Source organism: Ambystoma mexicanum, chromosome 1p (genome assembly GCF_040938575.1).
Source record: "Ambystoma mexicanum isolate Mex_15411 chromosome 1p, UKY_AmexF1_1, whole genome shotgun sequence".
NCBI classification, from domain to species: domain Eukaryota; kingdom Metazoa; phylum Chordata; class Amphibia; order Caudata; family Ambystomatidae; genus Ambystoma; species Ambystoma mexicanum.
In genome coordinates, this window is record NC_090921.1 from 635412441 (window position 1) to 635431583 (window position 19143).

General features: G+C 45.8%; 1 protein-coding gene across 3 annotated transcripts in view; it reads left to right on the forward strand.

Annotated features, from left to right (window-relative positions):
• The first annotated feature begins 8648 nt into the window (after positions 1–8648).
• Positions 8649–19143, forward strand: part of LOC138577868 (excitatory amino acid transporter 5-like) — a 518879-nt gene continuing 508384 nt past the window's right edge. For all 3 annotated transcript variants that reach the window (XM_069649661.1, XM_069649664.1, XM_069649663.1), the window contains exon 1: positions 8649–9003. In XM_069649661.1, the coding sequence (XP_069505762.1) occupies positions 8827–9003 (177 nt within the window). In that variant the 5' untranslated portion in view covers positions 8649–8826. The remainder of the gene's footprint in view (positions 9004–19143) is intronic.

The following is a 19143-nucleotide window of genomic DNA, read 5'->3' on the forward strand; positions in this document are numbered from 1 at the left end:
AGCTAGGTAATCCCTGTGTAGGCTGTAAGTACAGGAAGTCCAATGTATCCACATGTATGTGGTACACGTTGATCCAAGCCCCAGGTTTACTAATAAAAACAAAGCCAGAGAGCTCGGGAAACCAAACCGTAAAGAACGAACTGCTGTTCCATCCTTGCCCTATAGATCAAACTATCCCTTATTCTCCTAGGACAGGGGCAGGACTAAAGTCGAGGGTAAAATATATCTTGCAGCCTAACAAACAACTGTTGGACTGCTGGAAACCAAACCGTAAAGAAAGAACTGCTGTTCCATCCGAAAGGAATTTTGAATTCACTTGCTATAAACAGACTTCTGCGCGACCGGACACCATCAAAAATCATGAACTCGACAATCACTGGTACTCTCAAAAAGCTTACATGCAGCTTTTGAAGGGGTTAATTTAATTAAAATCTATTTGGACAGACAGCTCACTGACAAGATAATTGCTCTATGTATGACAAACAATATATTTAACAATGAAGTACTGTATTCTTTATGACAAAAACACCCTCCTGATGAACCAATGAACTTGGGGAAACACGTGTTGAGGGAACGATCTGTATTAACCCTAAGGGATCACTTAAATTGATACTGATAAAAAGGAAATAAAAGAAAAAACTTTTTTTGACAAAAATTTTGAAAAATCTTATTTTTTGTATTAGGTGCGCAGGCTGTATGACTACAACCATTGATCATTTTCCAGTTCCTGAGACACTCTGCAGTCTGAGTGATATAGTCATCCCCTCGCAGCACTCAACGAACTGTTCATAAGAAATCATACCACTCTATACATCCAGCTCGCCAACAGTTGTTTGTTAGGCTGCAAGATAAATTTTACCCTCGACTTTAGTCCTGCCCCTGTCCTACGAGAATAAGGGATAGTTTGATCTATAGGGCAAGTGTACGAAGACCTGGGAAGGAATAGGTGTGTCTTGCCAAGCGGGGGGTGGGGGGGTGGGGGTCTTGGGAGAGGAAATAAGTGGGGTACTATGTTGAACACAGCGTCATGATTTTCTCTTGCAAAGTTAAATTATTTTATTCTTATAAAAACAAATTTGCAGTTAAAATGCCCAGCTTTCCCAAATTGAGTCTGCAGGGGGAGAGCAATCACCATTCCCTCTGCAGGCTGCTCTTGTGGTGGGCTCAGCTACATTCGCTTCAGGCCCCACTTGTTAAACAGTCCTTTCTGCGCCTCTAATGGCAGAGTGGAGCTGATTATCTAGAGACAGCCTGCTTGTTTTATGTTTCTGTGGCTTATCATTTTTTGTATGACATAATACTCCATGTGTTGATGTTCCTGCTGCCTAGAAGTTCCCGTATTCAGCTACAGCAGTTGATATACATCACATGTTTGTGTATATTCATTCATGCCTGATTCCTCCTGCTTCTTGCTGCTGTAACAGTAGGTGTTAGTGCTAGCAAATGCAATTTACCAACCTCAGAAGGATAACAGGCTGTTACGCCCCTGCCGATACTTGAGCAAAGAAAGCCCAGACTGGACCATGTCAGAGTTGAACATTTCACGTGCTGTGCTATCCACACGCGCTACAGAATATTTGATTAAAATACTTTTATTAGCACGCTTAAGAAGTGTGCCATGACATTATTCCTCCTGTTTCTAAGCACTGTAATAATAGGTTTATAGAAATAGGCAGTGGTGAAAATGTGGGGGATCCCACAAGGGCCGGTGTGGTGGTGGAGTTTGAAGGAGGGGCTGGTGTTCTGAAAGGAGGGAGTTCAGAAGGGGAGGAGCTGCCAGTTGAACTCCAATCGAAGGAAATGTTCGTAAAAATGGCACAATTTCTTTCATTGCTTGAAAAGTACACAAACCATGGCAAACATACTTTACTATGGTTTGTGTAGTTTTCAAGCCATCTTTCTGAGCAGAACTACAAATACCAGAATTCCTTTGGGAAAGGCAATGATCACCCAGCCTGTGAAGCTGGGGGCTCTGTGAGAATTCTGTTTTCCAAATGGATTCTGCTTTGTGCGCACTGCGCGCTTTCACCTCTGTCACAGGGCCATAGACCCTCAGCGAACCGAATCTGTTCTGTGCGAGCGCGCTGTGCACACAGGCTCGCACAGAGCACATAAGGGCACCGAGGCGAGCCCCCAGGTTCACCGAGGATCTGCCTTTGCTCCTGCTGTGACACACTCCATACCATAGCGCTGCAAGCTCTTTGGTTTGGGTTTTCTTAGTTTTTTTTTTTTTTTAAAGAAAGAAAATATCGGCGAGCGATTTGAGGCTGAGGCTGGTCGGATCCCGGGATCCCGAGATCCGGCTACACATCTGATGGGCAGCGCTGGAAATAGGAAATGCCACCCACCAGAGAGAGTCAAGGTATTACCAGTTCAGCAATCTAAGCGCCTGCTGCTGTGATCTGCAGTTTACTGGTAAGTTTCTCTAAGCCTTTTATTCTTTCGAGGTTGTCAAATGAGTACTAAAGTATTAGTTTCGGTTGCATAATAATTGTATATAAAAGTGCTCAATGTAAATCACTTTCCCGAAAGAGCTCTATATCAATCCTACACCTGTGTTACAAGATTTCTGCACACAAACTGAATGTATGTCTGACAGCGTATAATGGGGACATGGCACCAGCAATCACCACCGGATCTGCTATTCGCACCCAGACACTACGGCTTTGAAGATTCCTTTTGAGGGCCACATGTTATTTGGGGACACTTTGCTAGACAAAGTGCACAAGTTCTTCAAGGCAGATACACACTCCAGAAAATTAAGGATCACGTCAGGAACAAAACCCAGGCCATAGAAGGAACAGCACACAGCTGTCTTCCAGTTCCCCTTGATGAGGAAATGGGGGAGGGGAGGCAGAAATGGTCCAAAAAGAACAAGAATAATGTCACCTCCAAGAACACAAAGACCTGACACCAGCAGACTGGTGTGCTGGGGATATTACCTGGGTCAGCACGCTGGCGTGCAGGGGATATTACCTGGGTCCGCACGCTGGTGTGCTGGGGATATTAGCTGGGTCAGCAGGCTGGCGTGCTGTGGATATTACCTGGATCAGCAGGCTGGCGTACTGGGGATATTACCTGGGTCAGCAGGCTGGCGTGCTGGGGATATTGCTGGGGATATTACCTGGGTCAGCAGGCTATTGTGCTGGGGATATTACCTGGGTCAGCAGGCTCGTGTGCTGGGGATATTACCTGGGTCAGCAGGCTGTTGTGCTGGGGATATTACCTGGGTCAGCAAGCTGGTGTGCTGGGGATATTACCTGGGTCAGAAGGCTGGTGTGCTGGGGATATTACCTGGGTCAGCAGGCTGTTGTGCTGAGGATATTCCCTGGGTCAGCAGGCTGGTGTGCTGGGGATATTACCTGGGCCAGCAGGCTGGTGTGCTGGGGATATTACCTGGGTCAGCAGGCTGGTGTACTGGGGTTATTGGTTCAAGTTCAGTTCTGTGACTCAGAGAACATCTATACTCCTCTGCCCAGGGGAAAGGACAAGAGAAAAGTAATGTTACGAGCAGTCCAAGAACTGATCCAGAAAAAGGCAATCTGGAAAGCCCCCAAACAGGAGAAAGGGCAGGGGTTCTAGCCCGTTGTGTTTCTGGTACCAAAACCTATGGGGAAGTTCAGACTTATTTTGGACATGAAGAGATTGAATATGTGCCTATTGATCAAACATTTCAAGATGGAATGCTTGCAGAGGGAATCATTTTTTTTAATGCAGAACAAGGACTTTCTAATGCTCCTAGACCTGTGGGTTGCTGTTTTCACATACCGATTTGGAAGGGCCATCAGCAGTTCCTAAGGTTTCCTATGGGCAAGAGTCACTTTCAGGTCAGGGTACATCCGGTCCTACATCCTGCGACCGGTAATAGCGTGGCTTTATCAAAGCGGGATTCATATTATCCACTATCTGGATGACAGGTTGCTCAAAGTGACAAAGCAGGAACTGAAGTACAGCACGCACGTACACCTGAAATGCAGGACGATCAAATCTGTGGGATTCCTGATAAACTGGGAGGAGTCATATCTACTTCCCTCTCAGGATAATCAGTTAATTGAAGCAAGGTTTTGGATAGCTGGAGGGAAAGTGGGTCTCCTAGGCGCAGCCCGCCATGTTCTCCTATCCAAACCACAAGAAAAAAGCCAGGAAAAGCACAAGGGAACCATGGCATCATGTGTCTAGCTAGTTCAATGGGCACGCCTCCACACGAGGCCACTCTTATCCAATCTCCATAGAAAATGAAGGGAAGACTCTCAAGAATTCGATACATTCATTCCAATCTTGTTGGGGTTGAATTCCTGCCTAAAATGTTGGCTCTCGAAGGATCGAACTTTCAGGGGATTTTATCTGAATTAGCCATGACTGATTATTCTTACGACAGAAGCAAGATGTGATCGCAGTGGTTGAAGGTCAAAGGCATCAGGAAAGATAGTTGGATCCCGAGGCAGCCAATTCATCCAACTGGAGGGAGTTGGAGACAAAAATGCAAGCCCATACGTTTTTCTCCGCAGTCTCGCAAGGTGACTCTTCAAACAGACTTTGGCATGCATCAACAGGCAATTGGAAACTCGTTCAAGACACCTGAAACAACTAGTTAGTGACATGGAGGTAATGGCAGAAATACATCTTTTGTCTACCAAGGCAGTGCATATCAGAAGCAAGAACAATCTAGTTGGAGGCAGACTAACTGAGGAAGGTATTCCGGTCAGTGACGTGGGAGTTACAACACGAGATGTTCCTTACCATATGCAGGAAATGCAGGACATCGGTGTTGGATCTCTTTGCCTCACATCAGAACATAAAAACACCCAGGTTCTGCTCAACTTTCAGACACTGTGGTGCCTTGGTGTAGGGTGCCATGACCATTCAGTGGCCAGTGGGTCTATTATACACTGTTACCACTGTTCTGTTGCTCACCAACGTGGTGATGAAAATTCGAGACTCATCAGATGAGTTCTTCCTGGTAGCCCCCTTTTGGGCCTGCACGTCCTAGCTCTCTGTGATGATGGAGACGGTACCCTCCCTGGGATATCTCCTTCAGAATCTACTGTATCCAATCAAGGGGTTCCAGGGAGGGCCAGTCTAAGAAGACTAGTCTAGGATGCATGGAAATTGAGAGGTAGAGGTTGCAGCTGCAAGGGATAAGCACAGGCAGTCCAGGATGTCAAAGGTCCTGCCAAGCTCAGAAATGATAAGCACTGGAGTCATGTTCAAACATGGTGCAAAAGGAAGAAGATTATAGCACTAGAATGTCATATTCTAGATTTGCTTCAATTCCTTCAGGAAGCATTTGTCAAGATGTTAGCAGTTTGTACTCTATGTGCTTGATGGGTGGTTATTAGGAGATACAGGGAATCCTGGGAGGAGTTTGGGAATATAAATTAAATTAACTGATTCCTGAAAACTTTTCTCTCTCCAGACCTGCTTCTGTGTCAGGAGTCCCCCCATGGGGTCTTCCATTGGTATGGAGAATCTTGAGGGATGTCCCATTTGAGCTGATAGGGGAGATGTCATTGACATTGATGATTTTTAAAACAGTGTTCTTAGTAGCCTGCTAGTAGGTTAGGGGCAAATTGGGCCTTAACATCCAAAACTCCTTATCTAGAAGTCCAAGAAGATACATTATTTCTTTGGAGTGACCCGGCATTCCTGCCTAAAGTTATATTGAAATTTCATCTATCCCTCCTTTCATCTATCCCTCCTTTCGGAATCTATCCATGCCTGAAGAAGTGGAACGGTATCGGCTGGATTTGAAAAGAGAAGTCCTTATACACCTGGGAAAATCAGGGCCGCTTAGATCTGACAGTTTGTGACATTTTGTGGTCCAAGCCTTGGCCCGAGGGCAATGGTACATATGATCAATAGATGAGTTAGAGAGACAATTTAGCTGAACGGACGGAACGGACATTGTGGATTGAACGAACTGTGTAGATAGTACGGACGGAGTGGACAAACGGGCGGAGTGGATGCAACAGATGAAGTGGATGGAACGGATGAAATGGCTGGAACGGATGAAGTGGATGGAGCGGTTGAAGTGGATGGAAAGGATGAAATAGATGGAACTGATGAAGTGGATACAACAGAAGAAGTGGATGGAATGGATGAAATGGATGGAACGGATGAAGTGGATGGAACGGATGAAATGGATGGAACGGATGAAATGGATGAAGTGGATGGAACGGATGAAGTGGATGGAACGGATGAAGTGGATGGAACGGATGAAGTGGATGGAACGGACGAAGTGGATGGAACAGATGAAGTAGATGGAAAGAATGAAGCGGATGGAACAGAATGGAGCAGATGGAGTGGGTGGAAAAGATGGAAAAAGAGCCGAAAGGATAGAACAGACAGAACGGATGGAATGGATATATCCCTATATATCTCTGTATCCCCTATTTATGCTATGTATATGCTACATACCCATATCCCCATGTTATCTGTATCCCATGTTTACCCATCAATCCTCTCGCTTTATATACGTATGCTGCTATGTATGTCCCCTGTCCTGCTCTCGTGCTTGGCCGCAGGCTCTTTACTGACAATCACCATATCACACTACTATGCTCACTCTCTCCTATCCACCATCACTCAACCAGAACACAGCTATACTACGACAAAATTCGGTCTAGCTGTTCTCATACTAACATGGCCCCACAAACACCTCATCATCCTATTAAAACACAGCTAGCTGAGCCCATACCGGCTAGCTTAGGCGTCTCCTCAGGCCTAACGCAGCCGGAACTCAGTCTGGGTGGCCACCCTCCAGAATGAACACATTAAACTGACTTCCTCACCACCACACCTACCGCTTAAGAAGCAGCTATCATGCAACAACCACCCCAGCTGCACACATATCCGGTGCGCCCACACATCATATGACACTCTCTCTCTCTACTGACTAGAACTACGGTTCCCGAGGGCGTTCAACCTACTAGCGCCTTGAGGTCATACCAATGATACATAAGGCGCTGTATAAATGGCAAGTAACATAACATAATTGGTGGCTGTAGCCCTTCCCCACCAAACAGCCAGGGGAGATCAACCAGGACAATGACAGCACCCAGGGCAGGAGCTAAAGGGTATCTATCCAGGACATTTGCCAAGCTGCCACCTGGGCGGATCCAAACACTTTCATTAAGTCCTATCAGTTGAACCTACAAAGGCAGAACTCTAGTGTTTTGGGTATTGTGGTTTTGAGTGCAGGGAGTCACTAAGATCATATTAATTGGTGATTTCCCAATTAACTGCTGATGGTAGGTGTGCATGGCATCTGGTGGTCTGAGTCTTCTTTAGGCCCATCCATCTCAGACGATGGCATGTTTCACAAGTATGTACCGGGAAGAGAGGCGTGTAGACAATGTCTGGATTGTGTACAGGTAATCGTCATTACTCCTAGTGCTACTCTCCCTGACCACCAGAGGCATTGCTGGGGCAGGGGGGTGGCTAAGTGGGCTATAGCCCCTGATCTTATGGTTGTATTCCCAGATAGAATCTCAGGAGCTACAGCCAAAAGGCTAGCTAGCCCCCAGTCTCGACAGTTCTGACATCAGCGTAGCCCCGGGTCTTTTCCAGACCTAGTAACACCCCTGCTGGCCACAGTACTGTCTTTTCCACCCGGGGCTGGAACATGGCAAACAATTGAAAAAGGGTTCCCGGGGATCGAGGTGGGTACCTCACAAGTAAGTACTGTGATGAGGAAGAGAATGACTAAGAGTAATTAAGATTACTGTTTAGTAATTCAGACATTCAGTAACCAGCAATGGCTGCACAGAGGTCCCCATGTTTATGGAGCAGACCTTGGCTCAGAGGGAGGGCCAGACTGAGCGCATGCCTACCTTAGTAGTCCCTTAAAAGGCAGGGAATGTACATGACATTTCGAATATATATATATTCAGAATGCTGCATGCAGTGCCAACTCTTATTAATGTGACAAAAACTGCAAAGTACTAGAGAGCGGTTCCATGTAATAATGTCGCCACAAAAATCTCGCCATGCAAAAATATTGCCGAAAAATGGCAGTTTTTTGTGGCAACATTATTGCATGGAACATGCGGGGGACACCCCCGCAACCCCCAAATGTTTTTTTTTCTTTTTTTTACATTTTCATTTTTTTTTTTGCCCATCCCCATATATATGGTCACCCATATAATATCGCCACAACCTTTTCCCGGCGATATTATTTACGGCGACCATATATATGGGGATAATATTACCTGATACCTAGAGAGCTGTGGTTCATGCAGTCCAAGCTCCCGGTTCGAATTCTGGCTATTCTCTCTTGCTCTGAGATCAAAACATTAATGCCATTGAGTTGGCATTAGTAACACACCTGTTATTAGTACCATGAGATTATTGTATAAATCATGGATGAGTAGTACTTAACCTTTCATACAAAAATGTTACAGAATTTACCCCCAAAGGGACAGATGTTGTCGGCCAAATAAAACACCGTCGGCCAAATAAAACACCACAACCGACGGCTGCATCTGGCCTTTGATTCTTAAAGCCCCAAGCCTTTCCATTAACTAACGGCCGAGCGCGTAAAAGACGGAAGAGCAAATATGTCAGTTGTAATTACGGGCTGAGTGGTATTAAATAGCTGCTTGGACCTGCCTTCGCCCTTCAGCCCACCCCACAGAGTAATACCGAGGCTTGACGCGCCTGGCTCCTCTCGCTGATCTCCGCAGAGAGCGCCCGAACCTCAGGAAGGGATGTTCATCTCTCGGGCAGGGGAGATCACCGGTAATGGAGGATGCAAGGGGACGCTGACGCAGATTGCACCCACAGGGCAGGTTTCCCGCCAGTTTCCCCACAGAACGCAACACCATCATGTGGGAGCGCATCAAAAAGGCTCTGCTAAACAACTTCCCCTTTAGTCTTGCGGATGTTGTGACTTGGTTGAGAAACTACTGGAAAAAGAATGGCCTCCTCACCCTGTCCATGCTCTCCGTCATCACTGGGTGCCTGATAGGATTCTTGCTGCGCGCCCTGGAGCTGAGTGATCAGGTGAGCCTGTCAACTGGCATGCGTTTGGCGTGGTATATTTTTTTAGATGCGTTGGTGGCAACATATACTGATAATTTTTTTTTACTCAAGTGAACTGTATTTTATATCTTTTGCCTTTTTTCCTCAAAAGTATCCGTGGCGAAACAGTGAAACTTAAAAGCAACGATGTAGTGTGACGACACGGTACCGTCATTTGTATACAGAATAATGGATCTTAAACTTAACATTGTAATTATAAGGATATTAGAGGTCACTGACGATTTCTGTTCAATGAAAATCACAATGCCCAGCCACAGTGCTGCAAACTGACAGAGATGATGTTGTGAAGACCTTTCTTACATCAGCAGTAAACGCAACACTTCGGTGGACATCTGCCGCAGGCACGGCTATCCATCCACACACTTTAGAATGCCTCTACAACTACGATAAATTCGGTCTTGCTGGACATGTTAGCAGGTTCGCCCCTTAGACCAGGCTTGCCTCAACACCTCTCCCATTAGAACACAGCGCCAACCTATGACAATGTTCGGTCTAGCAGGTCATATGAATGTATTTTCTTACTGTGGCATGGCATTTTTACTGGCAAAAGCAAACCGGAGTCATTTCTTATATGGTAATAATGGCATCTATTGTTGCAGTATGCATGGATATGGACGGGCAGATGCAGCATGAAAACGTTGTTTATACATGCATGCATTGTGGGTAACGGCATCATGAAAATGTTTTGGATAAGCTCCTGTGCACTGTTGGTAACTTGTATGGATTGGATTTTTGAATGTGCTGCATACAAAAGTGATCGCAAACTTTGCCGCTTTTATCCAATTTCTCACAAAATGTGTGCTAGCAAATTCATAATTTGAACCCATTATTTTAAACGGTTTCTCAGTGGGAGAAGCCTCCAAACTCCTGTGAATTGCTTCAGGCTCCCTCGCTATGCTCGGTCACTCCTATATATTCGAAGCAAACATTTATGCCCCTCCCATTACAGAATTCACCAGCTGCCACTGTTTTCAAGCAACATTTTTAGAACTGAGCGGGAAATGTCTACGCCCCCTCCAAATGCTTATGAGACATGAACCCTTATGTATGCAGACATGAAATGAAGCGTATGTGCATTTGACGGGTTTGTGCGCCAGCGCAAGTAATGTTTTGGTTAGGCGTCTTGAATACATTCGTTAGACACTAATGTAACATAGGCCCCTGGAACTCACTTGAGTGCTGAGAGTGCATTTGACCATGACTGGCTCTTAAAGGGCCTGCCACTGCGGAAAGTTAAAAAAAACAAGCACATTTCTATCCCTATTTCAGTTATAGCAATGAAGCCAGGATATCATCAGCAGTTCATACATAAGAATAGTAAAACATGACCATTTTTGGCAGTAAACATCACCTGGCGCCTGTTCCAAAATGTCGAATAAGTTACTCTTACTATATTTTTCATATTTCAATGCAAATCCCATTTGGGAACCAAGAAGAGTTTTTGGGAAGTGAGAAAGTGCTCCCTTCTGTTCTGTATCGCGACAGGCCCGTGCAGGCTTCAAACATAAGGGCGCGCAAAAACACAATGCGGCCACTTTGTGTCGGTGCCTACTCTGGACTGATGTAGTTTCGGTTCCACTTTATTTTCTCCATCCACATCACGTGACTTGGGTTTCTCCTCGTCCACGTGACTGGGCTACACCACATTCCTCCCAAACTTAGAATGCAAACCAACATAAAATGTACACATTAATAGTCTCTTACTGCTGATTCTCCATTTCGCTTCACCGGCAGTATATCCCCTGCAATACATACCCGTGGAGGCAGGATGATGGTTTTGCCCTCTCTCTCAGCAGGTATCGCGGATGGGCCCTCTCCGGCACTTCCACCCTCAGGGAAATTGGAACTCTTATGTCTTGTTGGGGGACTTGCTCGCTCATCATCTGGGATGAGCGGCCCTCTTCTGTCTGTCCTGATGCTTCCTGTCTTGGTTGATGATTTTCTTATGTTGGCCGGTGTTCGGGCTGTTCCTTCCACATTGTCTCTGAGACTTTCCGGAAATAAGATACGTTTCTTGTCACCACTTCGGTTCCTCGGGTGGCAGTTATCATGCTGTGTTTGGTGTCCTGGACTGTCCACGGCCGGGACTCGTAATTCAGCGTCATCTTCCTTTGGGGCGCTCTGTTTTTCACCAGCACAGTGTCTCCTGGCTGTAGTTCCCTGCGCTGAGTGTGGCGCCCTTGGCTCTCCTGTTCGTTCCTCCCGACTCGTCTTTCTTCGATGAGGGGTATGTCGGGATCAGGGCTTACCCAGCTCGGGTGTATCAGGAGTTCTGCTTGAATTGGCACTCCGAACATGAGCGCCGCTGGGCTCACCCCCGTTGACATATGTGGGGTTTGGCGATGGGTCCGCAGAACCTATACACTGCTGCAAGCCATGGGAGGCCGCGTTCCTTCACAATCTGTATGACCTGATTCAGGAACCCTGTGAATCGTTCTGCGTCCCCGTTGGCCTGTGGCCAGTATGGAGTGATTTTTCTGTGTTTGATGCTTAGGACCTGGAGGAATTGTTTGAGGTCCTGACTAGTGAAATGGGGGCCTTGTCACTCTTCACTTTGGCCGGTATTCCACGCACAGCAAATATCTTTTCGAGTGCGGTGATCACTGATTCAGCACTTGTGGATTTCAAATGCTCAACCTCTGTTTACCGGCTAAACTCATCGACTAGGACGAGGAGATACCCCTCCCCAGCGATGGTGCAAAAGACCATGCTGACTGACTCCCATCTTCTATGACTTCACAGTGCACTGATGATTGGTTCTGACACAGCAAGTCTTCTCGATGATTCACATGCTGCACAGGATTCAACCAGCTCTATCACGCCTTGGTGCATTTGTGGAATCCACATTCTGGAATTTAGGTATGACTGTGTTTTAACTATGCCTTGGTGGCCTCCGTGTGCTAGCTTCAGGGCCCACTCTTCCAGCGTGCCTGGCAAGATGATTCTGTGTCCTTTTAGCAGAACGCCGTCCCCGGACAGTGTGAGTTTGTGGCGGATCCCAAACAACGCTTGTATTGTTTCTTGGGCTGCTGGTGTGCACTGTGCTACTGCTATCAGGTAGTTCTTCCAGTCTCCCGATTTCACTGCTTGCATGGTCTGCAGCAGGCAGGCATCTGTCTGTCTTTGTTTCGTCCGCTATCTCTTGTAGCATGAGTGAACGCAGTCGTGCACATGCAATGACATGACACATATGCTCATCTGTTTCTGCTGCGTGATGCTCTTCGAGAGTGGTGGCAGGTCAGGGATGTCGGGAGAGGTAATCTGCTGGATTGTCAGCTCTGGCCCTGTATTCCACGGTGATGTTAAAAGGTTGTAGTTGCAGCATCCATTTTTCTAGTCTCGCCGGGGGATGTGGTGCAGACCCTTTGAAGATTGGAACTAATGGCTTAGGGTCTGTGAATTGCCAACGCCTGTTTCTCGATGTGCGCATAGATCTGCTCAATTTTCGTTAGCACACGGCTAGCGAATGCGATCGGGTGTATGGTGCCGCCTGTAAGAGGATTCAATTCAACACTACAGCTAAGTCAATGCCTAGTCTGGGATACTGAATGGAAACCCTTATTGATATATCTTTATGTCCAGTTCATGCGTTCTGGATGACTACCCCTATATAACACCCCTCTCTTTGAATCCCCCTGACCCCATTGAGCCAAGAAGTAGTTCTGTTTTGCAAGTTAAAAGGTTTATTTGATAATTTAAACAATAGATATATATATCACACTTTATAATAATTTAATAATTGAATATCGCACTGAATCTGAGCAGTAATCAATAATGGATAGTCTGGCACTAGCACACTTCTTTATAATCAATGATGAGTGGTTATAGGATGGATAAGATAGCAACAATACTTTATGGTTTCAAATGGATGCAAGGTGGAATGAAAATGCAGTACAGAAAATACTCAATATGCATTCAACAAAACAATGTAATCACTTTTCTCTGGCAATCCCCTCCCCCCTTTATGCAATGCAAGGAAATGGAAGGAAAGCACACAGTTCTCAGAAATACAATCAACTGTAATTCAGTTCACCCCAGCAAGCTTAGACTACAGATCGGAGTTTTAAACACAGGCCCAAAATGCTTTTACATGTGCTGGCTATGAAGTGAAAAATATGCTAAAATGCTTTTAATTCCCTCTAGAGGTTCAGGGTGAGTGGTATCAAGTTAATATTAGTCCAGGCTCACTTTAGCAAGGATCTAGGAGTAACTAGCAGGTTAAACGAATTTTTGGAAACTGAAAGCAAAAAAACTGCTGTTTTCACACGTTGAGAAATTTGCAAATCGCGGCAAATTCGCAAGTGCGTTTTTGCGCGATTACAGAGGAACTACAAGGACTAGCACTGTCGTTTTGGGGTCCTAGGACAGCCTAGGATCTCAGTTACTGCAAGTCTCTAGGACAAACGGTTACGGAGATATGAGCGATTAAATAAAGGTAGTTTTTCGGATTTGGAATGTTAAAATTCAAAGTGACAAGTGCAGCTTGCAACTAGAAAATGACAGGCGGCAGCTTTACAAATGACAGGTGACAGTTAGGAGGCAGTTCTACTTAGATTAAAATAGATTGAATTATATTATTTTAACTAAGAGATTGGTTCTGCACAGTCTGCTAGGTACTCACAATATATTTTTGAAATAAATGGGCCTCGCCACGGATCTGGTCAGGTTTTAGACTGGACTCTGGTCTGGTCTCTGCACTTCACAGTGATCTGGGTCAGCTCTCTTTCTCTCTAGCCTCTCTGGATTCTGGAGATTGATGGATTTGAAGTCTGGATCTCTGGATGTGGTATGGTCCGGCAGAGCGTGTTGCAGCAAATGGAATTGAAGGTCCCTATCTGTCCTGTCTGTCTGCTTTTATGTGTTTGGAAAGTGGGTGTGTGTGCAGCATCACTAAGCTCTACCCCTCTCCACTCATCATTGGCCACTTCATACTCTTCCCCTTGATTGGGGGAATGAAATGAAGTGTCATCATGATGAGGTCTGTTTATGATACAGAGAACCCACCCCTGTCAAATTACACACAATCTATATTTTGACCCGAAAGACATATTTGCACAGGTACACATTTGTTTAAAATTACATGCACCCATCACATATCACAGGAGGTATACCCTGTCCAAATCTGCTCTTCCTGGAGCTTGCATTCAGAAATGGCAACATTTGCCCTTTTTAACTGATTTCGCAATATCGGACATTAACCCAAATTTACACACATGTGCGCAAGGAGTATGGACATTAATTGATGAAGTGTCAGATTTTTAACATGCATACATTTTAAGTAATACCCTCTTAACTGCTAGTTTGCCCCCAGATCATGCCACCGGTTCTAAAAACCTCTTAAAATGTGGGCAGAAAAATCACAAGAATTATGGTATCATTTAAATAATTTTCACAAGTCCGTACTATGAGTTATTCATCTTTTTCTAAAACCATATTCTGGCTACAGGGGTGTGGTTTCCCCCCAGCACAAGGTTGAATTTCTGGTTTTTCCAGTTCTGCCAAGCCCAGAGACCCTGCCCCTCCCAGCTTCTGCCAAGAGGAAGCTGTTTTACGACACCTGCAATAAACCATCTGCCTGGGCCCTGGAAGGCCCATTGTTCAAGAGGAAGCCATTTATGGCCCCCATAATAAAACATTTGCCTGAGTCAAGACAGGGCTCTGTTCAATTTCCTGCAGAGCCCAGGTAATTCAATCAGGGAAGTGTCATATCCCTTTTGGTGGGAGCAGCAAAAGGCAGGTAGGCCTGGGAACACAGCTGTTGTGCAAGTCTCATCTCCTGTCGGGGGTAGCTGGTGGGCAGAATTCAGTTCCTTAAGCCAGGTTTCAGATAAAATGTCACTTTTTGTTCCCAAGTTTAAGTCAAGACAATTTTTACATATGCAGCTAGAATGCTGATTTTAAGTTTAAAACTATGACATTTCAACAGTTACAGACTATGTGACACTCAAAAGTAGGTCACTTATTTATTTTAAACATCTGGATTTTTAATGTCTGTAGTTCAGTTAAACTTAAAACTGCTGACTCCATAGCTCAGCCAGTTTGGTTATAAGCACAGTTCTGGGCTCTTCATCTTCCCAGATTTTTGTAGGCACACAACATTTCCTTCTGCCAAATGTCTGCTGGTGTTCAGTGAACATTTTGCATATGTGCAATGTTTAAAATGGGCATTTGAAGCTTGCATTCAGGGAAACCAGGGTGGTTTTTGAAGCGCTGTTTTGAGCTAACCGGCGCTACTGTTTTTCCTTTGGCAACCCATTTTGGTGTGCGCACAACTGCGCAGCTCTCCTGGATTCTGGGATGAAATGATGGGCGGCAACAGCGCATCCCCATCTTTACCCACTCCAATGATTTATTTTTGTTCTGGGGTAAAATGATGGGCAGCAACAGCTTAATCCCCACATTTACCCCGTCTAATGATTCCACATGGGTCAAAACCCTCCACACTTCTTTATCCAACTTTGTGAGGACAGCTCCTAACCCCACTGGGCTGGCGTCAACTAAGAGTTTGGTGTCTCATTCAATGTTAAAGGAGGCCATTCTTGTGATGCTGGACAGCGAGTCTTTTATTTGTTGGAATGCCTGTTGATGTTGTGCTGTGCATTCCCACTGTTTGTCTTTATTTGTTAGTTCTCTTAGGAGCGCTGCAAGGGTTGCAAGGTCGGGTATAAATCTTGCGCAGTATGTCACCATGCCCATGAAGCTTCTCACTTCGGTTGCTGAAGTTCGGGCTTTTGTGGTCTTTATGTCGCTCACCTAGGCCGGGTCTGGTGAGACGCCGTTTGAGTTGAAAACATACCCGAAGAACTAAGCTCCTCCTGGAAGGCCCATTGTCCAAGAGGAAGCCATTTATGGCCCCCATAATAAAACATTTGCCTAAGTCAGGACAGGGCTATGTTCAATTTCCTGCAGAGCCCAGGTAATTCAATCAGGGAAGTGTCATATCCCTTTTGGTGGGAGCAGCAAAAGGCAGGTAGGCCTGGGAACACAGCTGTTGTGCAAGTCTCATCTCCTGTCGGGGGTAGCTGGTGGGCAGAATTCAGTTCCTTAAGCCAGGTTTCAAATAAAATGTCACTTTTTGTTCCCCAGTTTAAGTCAAGACAATTTTTACATATGCAGCTAGAATGCTGATTTTAAGTTTAAAACTATGACATTTCAACAGTTACAGACTATGTGACACTCAAAAGTGGGTCACTTATTTTTTTTAAACATTTGGATTTTTAATGTCTGTAGTTCAGTTAAACCTAAAACTGCTGACTCCATAGCTCAGCCAGTTTGGTTATAAGCACAGTTCTGGGCTCTTCATCTTCCCAGATTTTTGTAGGCACACAAAATTTCCTTCTGCCAAATGTCTGCTGGTGTTCAGTGAACATTTTGCATATGTGCAATGTTTAAAATGGGCATTTGAAGCTTGCATTCAGGGAAACCAGAGTGGTTTTTGAAGCGCTGTTTTGAGCTAACCGGCGCTACTGTTTTTCCTTTGGCAACCCATTTTGGTGTGCGCACAACTGCGCAGCTCTCCTGGATTCTGGGATGAAATGATGGGCGGCGACAGCGCATCCCCATCTTTACCCACTCCAATGATTTATTTTTGTTCTGGGGTAAAATGATGGGCAGCGACAGCTTAATCCCCACATTTACCCCGTCTAATGATTCCACATGGGTCAAAACCCTCCACAAACCCCCCCGCCCGACTGCGCTTTGACTTGAGTCGAGGGGGAGTCGGTTGCAAGGGAGGTTTTGAACCCTGGCGCTGGTATGTCCACATTATCTTCTTCCAATTCTGTAGATGGCACAGTTCAGCATCTTCCTCTCCATCCGGTCGGATCGGTCAGTTCTCCTTGCCGGTCCTGATGGGAATATTGGGCGGTACCCCGGGCCCCTTGGATATTCGTTCCCGGTCCCTGGGTCGTCCTCCTTGGTCATTCTCCATGGTTTCATCTCTCCTAGGATGATAAAGCAAAAGCGGCAATACCTACTCATAGACGTTTTTCCACCACTGTTGAGATAGTGGGGCAGCATATGCATTTCATCATAACGAAACATTACATTCTTATTTTGAAAAAAAAAACAGTATAACTAAGGGACAGTTTCATGCAAATCACAATATTTTAGAGACTAGATGTGGTATGTTTTATGGTTGGAACTGAATTAGTCTGAGACAGTACCCGCTAGGATTCCAGAGGATTCCTCCAGTTGTTGCAGAGTGTGCCTGGGATGGCAACACTTCAACTGGTTAATGTGCACCCACTTGTCTTCCCCCTCTGCCAAATGACCTTTGGGGATGTGGATTTTGTAGGCCACAGGGGAGATCTTGTCGATGATCTCAAAGGGTCCCTTCCATGTAGGCAAACATTTTCGCTGCTTGGCCTGGTTCCTTTGGAAGTTGTATAGATAGACCCGGTCTCCCACCTGATATTCCTTCCTGGAAGTTTTCAGGTCATAATGGGTCTTCATGCTATCAGCCGATCTTTCTAGATTCCGCTGAGCGTAAGCAAAAGCATGTTGGAGGTGTTTCCTTAAATTCTCCACATACTCATGAGTAGTGGAGGCATTTATCAGTGTCTGCTCTTGGGTCCTATAGAGCAAATGCTGGGGAAGCACCATCTTGCGTCCAGTCATCAACTCAAATGGTGACATTTTGGTTGCAGATGAAGGGGTAGATCTGATGGCCATTAGGACCAGAGGTAATCGGATATCCCAACTTGGCCCAGAATCTGCCACAAACTTCTTTAATATGCTCACAATGGTTCGGTTATATCTCTCTACTGCCCCAGAAGAAGCTGGCCGGTAAGCAATATGCAACTTCCTTTTGACCCCCAGTATCTCCCACATCTTTGTCATTACTTCACTGGTGAAGTGGCTACCTCTGTCTGACTCAATCCTTTGAGGTAGACCGAAACGGGAAAAGATGTGGTTAATCATCAGGGCAGCTGCAGTTTCTGCCTTGCAATTTGGGGCCGGGAGACATTCCACCCACTTGGTAAACAAGCATGTCACAGTCAACATGTACTTATTCCCCCTAGCAGAGCGAATCACGGGGCCTACAAAGTCGATTTGTAAATCTGACCATGGCAGTGTCATCCCCCTCTTTTGGAGAGGCGCGCAGTGCGTGAGGGATGATGGCTGAAATTGTGCACACACAAGACACCCCTTCAAGTATTGGTCGAGGTCCTGCCCCATGTGTGGCCAGTATGCAACCTCTCTTACGATTTCCAATGTTGTGTGAAACCCCCTATGACCGGCGGTGGCCGCATCATGGGCGTGACTTAACATCAGGCTTTGGAATGAGGTAGGAACCACCCACTGATCGTGGCCAGCTTTGGATTTCCTTACCAGCAAACCGTCTTGGATTCGGAACATTTTTGGACATTTCATCAACACTCTTAGGTCCTCTTTCCCAGTGTAATCGGTATCCGTCAGGGGAAAGTTCTCAGGGTCCTCAAGGTGTTGGTAAAACTTACCAATAATTGGATCCCCCTTCTGAGCTGTAATCAAATCAGCATCAGAGGTCTCCTTACTCCATTGTGCAATTGAAAGATCATTGTGAGCATTTGTCTGGGACCTAGTGATAGCAGTGACCTGGATTTCCCCCAACAGGGACTCAATCTCAATTAGATCCCCTTGGATGGCCCCGGTTTTGGCCAGCTGATCAGCTAAGTCATTTCCAGTTTTGTCTGGTCCCTCTACTTTGGAATGACCCTTGATCTTTTTCCAATAGATGGTCATTTCATTCGAGGTGACCAGATCATCAATGTTTTGGATCAACTTCCCATGTTTCAAGGGTTTGTTGTTAGCACATAACATGCCTCTGGTTTTCCAATTAACCAGGTGCTCCACGAACCCGTTCCGTACATAATCCGAATCTGTGATTATGACCAGTTCGTGGAGTTGATGCTGGACAGCAGTGAGGATGGCCTGATGCACAGCCATCAATTCTGCCACCTGACTACTTCGGGGACAATTTTGTATCCAGCGGAGGGTTCTGGGGACTCATTCACCCATGCATTCCCTACGCCGGCCACCAGTTCTTTCTCCCCGTCGTTGTCAACATGGTAAGAGCATCCGTCCACATACACAGTGGGCATTCCCTCACACGTGTCC